Raw genomic sequence first — 12,560 nt, forward strand, 5'->3', positions numbered from 1 at the left:
GCACATGGTCCTCATACGCATTTCTTATTGCCTCCACCCACATCATAAGTCTTTGTTATTATGGTGATAGGTTTTTGGCGATCTTCGCCTTCTTTGAGCACCAAAGATTTGGGAAATTAAAAGAAAGTGGAGGAGGAAATGTTCCAAAGAGAAAATATGTACATATCATTGGGGGAAGAAAAAAGGTACTCCAGATAATATCACAGGCTACACATTTCTCTCGTGGTTTTAAGTTGAAAATCTTTATTTTAGCAATATAACACAAAAATTCTGAAGAATACCAGATATGAAAAATGAACAGGATGGAGACACACTTCATAAATATGCTCTCCCTCTCTGGTATCATGTTTAAAAAAAAAAAAAAAAAAAGAGTCAAGGCTTTTCCGTGGGAATCTTGTTTGCATTTCAGAAATGTCATTGATGATTGTTCACTTGCAAGATAAACACAACTTTGTCAGTGTACAACAGTTTAAAACAGAGCAAACGTTTCGCTGTAATAACACACATAATTATGAGCTGAATAAAATGAACTGACAATAGAAAATATATTAGAATACACTTAATTTTATCAAATATATTCATCACAGACTTGGTCCAATCCACCAGGAGACTAAACTATATTAATATTTTTTATTAATTTGTAAATATCATTAACATAGAAAATTATGACAGCCTTTACATACAAAAGATTAGTATGCTAAAAGGAAATGCGAAAAAAGGCACCAACATTTTAAATAAGTCTCTGAATTTCCAAAAAGGGCATGCACTGACATCCTTCAGCTTACCATGAACAATTAAATTAAAAAGTTTAAATAAAAGTAGTGTACACAACGCCAATGCTGGAAACGTTACAACAGATGGATTTGAATGTAGCTGTTTGTATCTCAGGCTTTCGTTAGAAAATGGTAAATATCCAATTCTGTAAACACGAGTTATTTCCCACCCAAAATGTCATTTCTAACCCACCTGTCACAAATCTGGTTTGTGTCCGTGATGTTCGGCAAAAAATCTGTGGCACTTCTCAGTTAAAGGTTTCTTTTTCAAAAAGGATCTTTGACGCGACAAAACCACGTTGTAGTTTGGAGTCATCGCCAATCACATCATCGTCCCTCCCCCGTGCGACCGGTCAAGACTGCCTCCCGTGGTTGGAGAGCTGCTGTGTGCGCACATTAAAATGCAGCCTCTGCTCCAAAAATCCTTTGAACACTGAGGTATAAAGGAGAAATACTGAGTTGTTGGGACTCCGAGTCCGGACTTCTCTGAGTGGTTGTCACCGTTAAGGCCTCATGCTGGCTTCTGTCTGTAGTCTGTGATGGCCTTCCATAGTTTACACAGGATCCCGCCTCTGGCAGGACACCGAGAGCAGACGGTTAGATGACAACATACAACACCGCAGATGATCACTCTTGTCATTCATAATGGCAATTGTGTTTTTCGTGGGTCAACTTAAAGGTCCAGTGTGTAATATTTGGCTTGATTTATGATGTTTATATTGGTAAAAACTTAATATAATGCCTGTAAATACATTAATAAAAATTTTATAATTGGAGGAGAATAAAAGTATTTGGTTTTTCTACCCTTAGAACGGTTCTCATGTGTGTATATATATGTGTATGTATATATATACATATACATATACATATACGTACATATATACATATATATATATATATATATATATATATATATATATATATATACACACATATATATATATATATATACATATACATACACATATATATATATATATATATATATACATACACATATATATATATATATATATATATATATACATACACATATATATATATATATATATATACATATATATATATATATATATATATATATACATATATACATATACATATATACATATATATACGTACATATGTATACGTATATACATATACGTATATATATATACGTATATACATATACGTATACGTATATATATATACATATACGTATACGTATATATATATACGTATACGTATATATATATACATATACGTATACGTATATATATATATGTATATATATATATATATATACATATATATATATATATATATATATATATATATATGTATATATATATATATGTATGTATATACACAAGAATATACATAGAGCAAGGGATTTGCTCCCAGTTAGCTGCCATCTTGCACCGCTATATTTCTAAGGAAGCCTGGTGTGGACAATCCAGCCGTGACGGTGTGTTTCATATTTAGGCTGACTGCTTGTGTCTTCAAATAAACCAACACAGAAGAAGGTGGACGAGGTATCCAGGTTTGGGTGCGCAGGCCAACATAGTTCACGGGCAAGCTCAGCAGGAGGAGAGAGTGGGAGACACTGCAATCTAAAATGTAACCACTTGATGTCGCTGTTTCTTCTTCAAAATACCCAAATATTACACACTTGACCTTTATTTCCAGAAAATTGCCCAAGGGAGATTATCATTCATCGTTAAACATTGAGTAAAACAAGTGAGACTTCATCACAGGTCAAGTCTATTGATGAGCTCCAAACAGTATGAAGTACTACATAAGTTCTTTGACTGTATTAGTGTGCAAAGGGAACTCATGTCGAGAAAACAAAATGTGAAACCTCCCAAATGCTGAACGTGCGATGAACAACACTTTTTACCCTCGCGAACGCAAGTGACCCAGCGGAATTGGTGCGATGGTGTTAGCATGCTAGCTAGCTAACGCTCCACTAGCTGTGGTGCCAGCGCAGAAACGCAGAGGCTTGTGACTGGCATATGTGCATTCAACTGTCGCCTTTACTGGCTGTTTTTATATCGCCGTGTTTTAACTGCAGTGCACAATTTGGGTAAATGCTACACATGTTAAGACTGGTGTATCACGCAACAAGCACACAGGGCAGAAATACACTGCTAATACACTAGTGCTAACATACAGCGAGCACCTCACTGAAGAGGCTACTCTGCACTATAACTTATAATTTATATCAATCTTCACAGCCCGTCTCCTAAAAGTGTCCACTTCTAAAAACAGCGATTATTTCAATGCCCCACGCACGTGAATGCAACTCTTTCAGCGTTCTTTGAACGCGACGAGAGGAGTTCCTACCTCAGTCTTAAACTCTTCAGATCGTCTCTCGTGACATCGTTGAGGATGTCATTCAGCGTGTACTCCTCGTCCAGTATCTGCAGGAGCAAAGCGCATGAATGTTGAAGGTCCCCCTCCTGTTTAGTGGAACTGCATGGTGCTCTGTGCAGCCACTCCTTGTATTCTGTTTGTATGAGTATTCTTGCGTTCCAAATAATGACATCTTCTAATGCAAACACTCGTGGTTGTGCCGTGGCGAGCACTCACGTTGTCTATGGAGTCCTGGTCGGCGCCGTAAAGCCTCAGCCAGCTGGTCAGCTCTGGGTCTTGGGGCCTCCTCTGTCCCTCTTGGCCGTCCGATGATGCAGGGACATCTGGGGAAGGTGGACAAACTCACTCAAGGACACTGGAACTGGATGATCTTGTTGTAAATTTTTATTTTTTCATTTTATTTTATTTTTTTTTTAAAGAAAAGTATTATGGATTCATGCTATGACTACTGTAAAAATGACTCCAAGTATAATGTATCTATAAAAAATGATCTCTAACCGTTATCACTCTTGATTTGAAATAAAGTTAGGTATGTTGAATATTCAAGCAGAAATTGCAGGCATTTGATTTGAAAATAAAAATCCAAAAAGTTTCATCAGTGACACATCATGAAAAGTGACATTATGCATCTGTATTTTATCTGGCATCTGGTGAGCACCTGGTGATGGTGGCATCTGAGCGGCGGCACCATTTGTCATTTCTTGAAATAAACTGCAGCAGCATGTGTTTTAACTATCAGCTTGCTAATGACAAGCGTCATCGCAACTTAATTCCAATGTAAATGACTTTACTTGTGAAGGGTCCTGTAGCAATATTACTATCCAGTCTAAATTCTCCACTGTGTTGTACGTTGCTTTGGATAAAAAAACGTCTGTTAAATGAAATATTAAAATTGAAGAATATTAACCAACACAATTATTTATCTGATGATCTATGATTTTAATTCAGTATTAAGATCATTTTCCATTCCTTCCCGGAAACTCATTGAAAGGACCACAAAAGCTTCTGCTATGAAGCGAAAGCGCCAAAATCGTTGCTTGACAAGACAAAGGAGGAGCGTGCGGGGGAGAGCAGTTGGACGGAGGCACCGACCTGCGGGCTCAGATCGCAGCCTCAGTAGTCGGATCTCCTGCTCTCTCTCCTCCAGCACTTGTTGCAGGATGCTCTGGTACTCTCGCTCCTTCTCCAGCAGCTGCTCCAGCAACCTGGTGGCATCACACGCGTTCAGCTGACCCAACAGTTCCCATCATAAAAAAAAAAATAAAAAAAAATCCAAGAATGAGCTTCACCTGTTGGTCTCCAGCTTCATCCTGCCCAGCTCCATGCTGACGGAGCGCTGCGCGTTGTGGGACTCGTGCGAGACGGTGGAGCTCAGCGTGCTGACCCCGGACGTGGCCACGGTGTCGTCGTGAGCGGCGGCGGGGGGCGCGCGGCTCTGGCGGGCCGAGTTCCTGTCCGGCCCGTGGTCGTCGTCGTCGTCGTCGTCCTGCTCTGCCGGGTCGCTCTCCGAGGCCAGGCTGAAGTGAGGCCGCAGCTCTGGGAGTGCACAGGGTGTTAATGCTGTTATTGCAGGGAGTCAATGGGGGATCAGCTATCACGATGACCAATGATCAATCCATCACAACAATGCTTTTCAAGAAGAAGAAGAAGAAGATAAAGATTTTTTTCATGGGGAAACAAGAAAGACAAGGTGCTTATTTTTTATTTTTTTACAAGAAAATAAAAGATTTGCGAATACATAGAACCACGCAGATGAAGAGTAAATATACACATATACACTCATACAGATGTTTACAACATTTAATGTCTTAGAATGTCACAAAGAAGAAGAAGAAGAAGAAGAAGAAGAAATCAACAGTGCCGATGGAAAAGGATATTCTGGGGAAAATCTGGTATTCAGGATTACACATCTTTAGCGGTTACACATGTTTATACTACACGTTTATCCATATTACGCATTTATTGATTGCATATTCACACTTCAATGATGCATACACATCAATGATGGATCAGAGGTTAGGTCAGTCTGCTCTTAATTTAATCCATCATAATCCATCCATAATGAATATGATCACACAAGCAATAATAAATGTGCTTCCAAATGAAGCAACAGAAACTGCGTGGCTTTTGCTTACCAGTGTGTATTAATTGGAGGATGACGCTTTATAAAAGTAATTGATAAAATCGAGATTTACTGTGCGTTGCAATTTATAGTGTTGTGGAAACTTCCAGTATAAATTGAATAATCTCTCATTAAAGGTAAGTTATCAAAGCAAGAGTCCACTTGCTTTTGCACTTGGCATTGAAATGTAATTACTAAAATGTTTTGAGAATTGGGTCAGTAAAGTAGAAAGCAGCTATTGTAGCCTAAATTCCCTCACTACACATTGTATTTATTTTAAAGTCTGCAGTGTAAAATAATATAAACATTTTTTTAAAGCTGCAATGTAAATGTCGAACACTACTTTCTGTCGCATTAACGCTTGCCTTTCATTGCAAATACAGAGTTCAGTGCAACATATTTGGTACACTGAGTGTCACAGCTTTCATGTATCCTGATTGATTCCACTCAAAGACTCAGAAGTTCTGCTCAATAAGAACAATAAAATAAAAAAAAAAGTAGGATCTGTGCAAGCAATCCAATTGGAAACCACCCTCACTCCTCTTTGCATTTATTGGCTCGCGTCTTAATTGGGCCTGCTTTATTGTAGAATATTCATCAGTATTCTTGTACATTTGACTGCTTTTTAATTGTCTGGACTGACAGCCCGGTACAGCTGCCCCCTTCAACCACACGCTGGGACGCATCTGGCAGTGAGCCGCGTTCACCAGGCCGAGTGTTCGCCAGATAATGTGTTTAGGTGCAATCTGCTCCAGGGACTAACGACGTTACCTGGCACCAGGATGGTGATGGCTGTCTGCACGGCCTTGCGGATGATGTTGTCCAGAGCGAACATCCAGTGCGGCTTGATGTTGTGGTTCCGCAGCACTTTGTTCACCTGAGGACCCGAGCGAAGAGAGGAGCTGATTCATTCGTCTGAATTGTACCTCAACTGACTTCATCTATTAAAAAAAAAATAATAATAATGTTTTGGATTTGAGAACAGCAAACATTAAGAACCCCTGCTCAGCTGCAAGTTCTTTATTTCCCACGCGGGGATATTTGCACCGATGACCAACAGGGGGCATCAGATCCGCACCATTGAAAGGATTACGCAACAGCCGCTGCCAGACAGAAAACAACCGCTTGCTCTGAGGAAATACAGTATCAGCTGGGCTTTATATGTGCAGCAGCCACCTCGGTTCCCTTCCATTGCCACTGAGCGATTCAAACACAGCGCCGGACAAAAGTTGTTGGGACACCTCGTGCGCTTGAGATGCACCGCATTGCACTGACGATCAGCCTCAAGTCTCCAGGTGCAGTTTATTTTAGTGCAGCCACTAACATTTACTTAATATTAATATTTATTAGGCACTGTTCCGTCCAGCTCAGAACTGGGTCGCACTGAGCTGCTTCTGCCTTGTGCTCTGAGTGTACAAACAGGAAATCAGTTTTCTTATTTGCAAGACAAAATGGGAAAATGTTTGAAGCTGGACCAGTGAAGAGAATAAGACAAATCCTCCAGCAGACCAGAGGGGCAGCACTGTTCTACTTCCTTCTGTATTGCCTTTGCTTTAAAGCAGCACTGTGCATTTTAGCGCTCACTCTGTGAACATACCGGATTTCATAACAGAGCCAGCTGTGGTATTGAGACTCTATAGCAGGGGTCACCAACACAGTGGCCCTGGGGCGCACCAGGTGGCACCCCAAAGGACCACATGGGTGACCCACAGGCCCGCTCTTAAAATAGCACAACTCGGTGAGCTGCGTAAAAAAACATTTTATTCTCTATCACACTTGCATTTATAAAGATTCGAAAACGACAATGTCTTAAAAATAAAAAGATTAAAAATGTTTTCACATCCATGAAGTCTAGAGAAGTTCGGGTGGACCCTGATTAATAGAAATCAAGTGTTGAACATTGATATTATCTGTACCATATCATGATAATCATTGCGATAAATGAACGTGATCAGTGTCTTCATATAGATGAGTATCATTATTTATAATATATCACTAAAGGCAAACTTGAGAAAGTTTGTTATTTTAGAAATGTGTAGCAAACTGGTGGCCCTTCGTGTGACTCGGCACCCAGGAGGTCGCTCTCGGGTTCAAAAAGGTCGTTGACCCCTGCTCTATAGTTACGTCTCCCCGCCGGCACCAGAGCACAGCGGTCCTGGTTGATACTCACAGCGTCCTGGAAACCGAACAGCACCACCTGCAGCTGACTGATGGCGGTGCTGTCGAAGTCCAGCTCCAGCTTGAGCTGCGACAGCGTGCCGGCGATGATTTTTCTGTCGGCCATGCGCACAAACTCGGCCAGGCTGACCACCAGGGTGGAGATGTGCTGCGGCTTCAGCCTGGTTTCCTCCGAGCCCTGCGGGTCCGCGGAGAGGAGAAAAAAACAGTCGCAACCAACCAGTGTGAGCTCTGTGGTTTATTCTGTTATTTGAACAACACTCACCAGCATGCTTTTCTAGAACAGGGTGACTGACACAAGTTTCACTGCGGCACAAGCACAAATTCAACAAAACTGTCATATACATCCAGTATGCAAAATACAGGGGGGGGGGGGATGTGGAGCCTTCCTGAATATTGACGGGTATTTTGCACACTGTATTAGCGTTGTCACCATACTGGATCTCAGACTTCGATACGATATATTTTTTTTTAAATATTGATTTTCAATACGATTTTCGATACTACGAACCGGAGAATTTTGGTACTATGGAAAAGTGATATTGAACCGTGTTTTACTCTTCAATATCCATATTTAATCGATATATTGATATTCTTGACAACGCTGCACTGTATACATCCACACGCAACTGGTATCTGCGTCGTGGTATCGGCACGTACACCGATACCCCGATGCCACGGTATTGGTATGGGCGCATCCCTGCTCTCGTTGGTGTGTTTTCGACCCCACCGACCTGCGCCAGCGCCTCCATCAGGTTGGCCACCACCTTGTCCCCGTCCTCGGTCAGGATGTGGTGCAGCGTGGCTCGCCTCTCGCTGTCCTTCCGCAGCATGAAGAAGCCGGAGTCCTTCTCATCGGGAGACGGCGGCGCGCTGTGGTCCTCGAAGTTCTCCACCGGGATGCTGCGGAGCAAAGGGAGAAGAAACGCGGTGGATTTCTCAATCGATCAATACTCTCTTCTGTACGCAACGCTCAACGATGTCTCATTTAGTCGCGGGCGGAGCTGAGCGCCGTGTTTACACTCTGTCCACGAGCGACACGAGGCCATCCGGCTGAATTACCACGTGAAGAAAGTATTACTCTGTATTTTCATTGGAACCTCGATTACATTTCTCTGAGTTTCTCAGCAGTCGCTTTGGCGCCTAGCAACCGCAGGCGGAAGCACGGTGATTATTTGTGGCTGAAGTGTTCTAGCTAACCGCATTAAACAATCATCCCCTATCATCCCCTTTTCTCATTTCTTCCCTTCCGTACTTTTCTGTTTTTCTTTCTATTAGGGTGATTGGAAAAACATACTTTTTTAAAGGAAAGCCATTTCAGCACGTTATACCGATATTACTAGCGTGAAATCTTTTGATTCGTAATAGATGATGACGGGTTTGCTTGGTTTTAGAGATACTCAAAAAAATGGTGGGATTCAAAACAAAAATTGACCCTGGGCTCAATATCTGTGTTTCAGGAAGCACTTCAGTGCAACGCTGTGTGATGGTTTTATTTGTTTGCTACTTCCTCCCACTTTTTATGGCAATTGTACAGTAAGCATGTACGTAGTGAGGGACCAAATATACCAGACGTGAAGGAAGCACAAAGGTTCACGCGCTGATACTTATGCTAGCTTGCGTGCTAACACCATTAACATTAAATATTCAAATATTACCACTCGTTTATTTAAACTTAAAACTTGTTTTGATGTTGATTGTGTTGTTGTGGATGTTTTTTTTTAGTCTAAGTTCTTTGTAAATGTATTTCATTGGGTAAAGGGGGCAGATAAAATAAGATTACTCTTCTTTCTGCTCCTTTCGTTTACGAGTTGGGATTGTTCGCGTTTGTGCTTAACTGTCTTGTTTTAACTCAACGAACGAAATAAAAATTCAAATAAAACAAAACAAAATAAAACGTAGCTCTTAATACCACTTGCGCTACCACACGGCCGCTCCCTACGTTTTGTGCCGCGTCATCGTCTACCTGAGGAAGAGCGAGCGCGGCCCCTTGACGTCCCGCTCGCTGTAGCACTTGACGCTGGGCTTGAAGATGAAGGGGTTGGAATTGAGGTCGTTGTCCGGGGAGACGGAGCCGTACTCGCTGCTGCTGCTGGTGTCCTCCACCACCACCGGCACGGGCAGGGAGATGCTGCGAAGGTACTCTGAACGGTGCAGGGACAAGACGGTAGACATTGGAGCAAAGGCGCGATGAAGGGTCGGATAGGCAAAGAATTTACTAATAGGGGAAATAATAAGCGGCTGGAGCCTGGAGGCAGGTTCACGTTAGAAGAGGTGCAGATGAGAGATTGATTTCCTTTCAAATACATCAGACAGAGAGTCTGTGTCTGATGTATTAAGACAGCAAATTACAGCGTTTGTCTTGCAGCGGTTGCTGTGTGGTTAGCGCTGTTGTTGTTGTTTGTGCTTGAAATGAAATGAATGAATGTGAGGAGCAGGAGGCAGTTCCTGCCTGGGCAAAGGTCTGAAGGAAGGAGGAGAGAACAGGTGGGGAGGGCGGCGCAAGAACTCACCTGTCCCTGGAGAAAGAGCTGCGGGGAGAAAAACAAAACAAAAAAAAACAAAGTATGCGTCAGTAAGAAAGACATGATTTCCGTGGAAGAGTTGCAGAACAACATTTCCAAAATATGCAGATGGGTGTGAGCCTTCCGAGCGCCGCTCTGATCTTGTGTGCAGCTGCCAGGAAAACGAGACGAGCTGGTGGAGCTCGAAGGAGAACGCAGGCGACAGTGAAACGCACGCGAGAGCGGCAAGTCGCCTCGGTGTTCATTCAGTTTCGGAGCAGATTTTTCCGTATTGATATAAAGACTATTTGCTTTGTCTGGCAGCGGGCGAGCACTTCCTGCTGACTCCCAGCAGCCGGTGTCCCGGTTCAAACTAACAGACAGACAAGGCAGACAGACAGACAGGCAGGCAGACAGACAGAGGTCTCCTTGAGATATTGCAGCCCCTATTTCCTGGGGCAGGGGGGGATCCGGTGTATGATCGCTAAGAGGCGAAAATGTTGATCTTCTTAATATTATTTAAAACAAGGAGCATAGGCCTCACACACCTGGGCAAAGTAATCACCACTTTCTCAGGAGAAAACCTCATACTGCAACTTACGATTTAAAAAAAACAAAAAACAAGAGCAAAAATAAATAAATTAATATTTGGCTTAATTGTGGCTTAGCTTTTCAATTATGTGTTATCCGCTAGCGGATTCATGTCACACTTACTTACATCTACGCAGTATATTGGTATATTTATCCCTCTGTTTAGCTCTCTCATTTATGAATCGTATGATTTAGCCCAGCAAAAGTTGATGCTTTCTTGCATCTTTAGCTTCTTTTGAATGGGCCTTGTTCAGGGTCTTGAATTGAAGGTGAGTTGAGAGTGAATTTAAGGGTATTAGGTACACAACCAAACAATAGGGGGGGGGATGCTATATAGTCTTTTTACAGTTAGTACTGTTTTTTCTACCTTCCGCCAGAAACTCATTAGTCATCCCACATTGTCAAATCTGTTAGCTCTTAGCCTGCGGTGCTCAGCTCGTGGCCGGCCTACCGGTGAAGCCACTCTTGCTCTTCTTCTTGCGGCTGGTGACCGTCAGGAACTCGTCCGTGAGCAGGTCGAGGGCAGTCGCCCGGCGGTCCGGGTCCGGCTCGAAGCAGCGCAGGATGAAAGCCTTGGCCTCCAGCGACATGGACTCTGGGATCTCCGGGTGGATCTTGAACATGCCCACCTGCGATGTGCGAGCGGATATAGCGCATATAGGTAAATAATACTAATTATGATATAACAATATAGGTAAATAATACTAATTATGATATAACAATATAGGTAAATAATACTAATTATGATATAACAATAATAATGGATTGGAATTATGTAGCACTTTTCAAGGCACCCAAAGCACTTAACATTGAACCCATTATTCGTTCACACCATATTCACACTGGTGGTGGAGCTACATGTGTAGCCACAGCAGCCCTGGGTCAGACTGATGGAAGCATGGCGGCCAGTCTGCGCCAAAGGGCCCCTCTGACCACCACCACCACCAAACATGCACTCACATTCGTACGTGGCAATGTGGGTTACGTGTCTTGCCCAAGGACACAACCACAGACTAGGATGGAGCGGGATTTGAACCGCCAACCTTTTGGTCATTAGACAACCCGCTCTACCTCCTGAGCCACGGTCGCCCCAATAAAAGTAATATTTGGAGATTTTGAGAAGAAACAGCGACATCGAGTGGTTGAATTTTAGATTGCAGCCCTCCACCTCCGTCTCCCAGGCTTGCCAGCGACCTACCTGGCCTGCCCACACAGACCTGGATACCTCATCTACATTCTTCTAACTTGGTTTGTGTGAGGACGCGAGTGTTCATCCTAATTAAGAAACGCGCTGTCAAGTGGGCTGGATTGTCCACACCAGGCTTCCTTAGATATATGGTGGTGCAAGATGGCAGCTAACTGGGAGCAAGACCCTTGATCTATGTATATTGATTCTTATATGATAACCATTGTGTTGGAAAACCAAATTACTTTCACTGGACTGTGATTATAAACTTTTATCAATGTATTTATTGGGAGTACATTTGGCTTTTCCCAAGATAAAAATCTTAAATCAGACCAATTATTGTACACTGGACCTTTACCAACGAGCAGAAGGGAGCCCTGGACTGAGAATGTGAACACATATCGCATGTGAAGTGTACATTTTCTGATTGTGGGAAAAGCGCCTTCATGGGAATCCTCTTGTTTTCCAAGGGAGCTGCAGGGAAAAGTAGCCTGCAGCGGCAGGCGGGAGCAGGAACGTCCAAAGGTCTCGCGCGAGAGCAGAAACAACAACCCGAGAAACTTCTTCCGTTGCCGTTTCGTATTGTTAGAGACTGGAGACATTCCTCTGAGGCTGAGTGAAGAGCATTCAAGGACACGGGCCTCACCAGCAGGGCATCATCCCAGGAGATAAATCAAATGCGACTGCGCTTACATGAGATTCATATCCATATCTGGAGCTGCCTTTTCCGTTTCTTGTCCAAAGATTGGGTCTAACCTCGCAGTGAAACTGGAGATGCAATCCTGTCGTTCAAGCGTAAAATCTTCCCTCGAGCTGTGATGGCAGCAGGAAGTGACTCGTTTGCCCCT

The 12,560-nt window shown here is 42.8% G+C and overlaps 1 protein-coding gene across 2 annotated transcripts in view; it reads right to left on the reverse strand.

The window, feature by feature from the left end:
• Positions 1-226: 226 nt before the first annotated feature.
• map3k5 (mitogen-activated protein kinase kinase kinase 5) overlaps positions 227-12,560 on the reverse strand; it is a 69,495-nt gene continuing 57,161 nt past the window's right edge. For both annotated transcript variants that reach the window (XM_076037640.1, XM_076037641.1), the window contains exons 20-30: positions 10,978-11,155; positions 9,945-9,962; positions 9,398-9,575; positions 8,166-8,334; positions 7,424-7,609; positions 6,025-6,130; positions 4,421-4,667; positions 4,224-4,336; positions 3,348-3,454; positions 3,102-3,178; positions 227-1,345 (exon numbers count right to left, since the gene is read on the reverse strand). In XM_076037640.1, the coding sequence (XP_075893755.1) occupies positions 1,285-1,345; positions 3,102-3,178; positions 3,348-3,454; positions 4,224-4,336; positions 4,421-4,667; positions 6,025-6,130; positions 7,424-7,609; positions 8,166-8,334; positions 9,398-9,575; positions 9,945-9,962; positions 10,978-11,155 (1,440 nt within the window). In that variant the 3' untranslated portion in view covers positions 227-1,284. The remainder of the gene's footprint in view (positions 1,346-3,101; positions 3,179-3,347; positions 3,455-4,223; positions 4,337-4,420; positions 4,668-6,024; positions 6,131-7,423; positions 7,610-8,165; positions 8,335-9,397; positions 9,576-9,944; positions 9,963-10,977; positions 11,156-12,560) is intronic.

Source organism: Nelusetta ayraudi, unplaced genomic scaffold (assembly GCF_046127955.1).
Source record: "Nelusetta ayraudi isolate G7.1 ecotype Tasmania unplaced genomic scaffold, CSIRO-AGI_Nayr_v1 ptg000052l, whole genome shotgun sequence".
NCBI classification, from domain to species: Eukaryota; Metazoa; Chordata; class Actinopteri; order Tetraodontiformes; family Monacanthidae; genus Nelusetta; species Nelusetta ayraudi.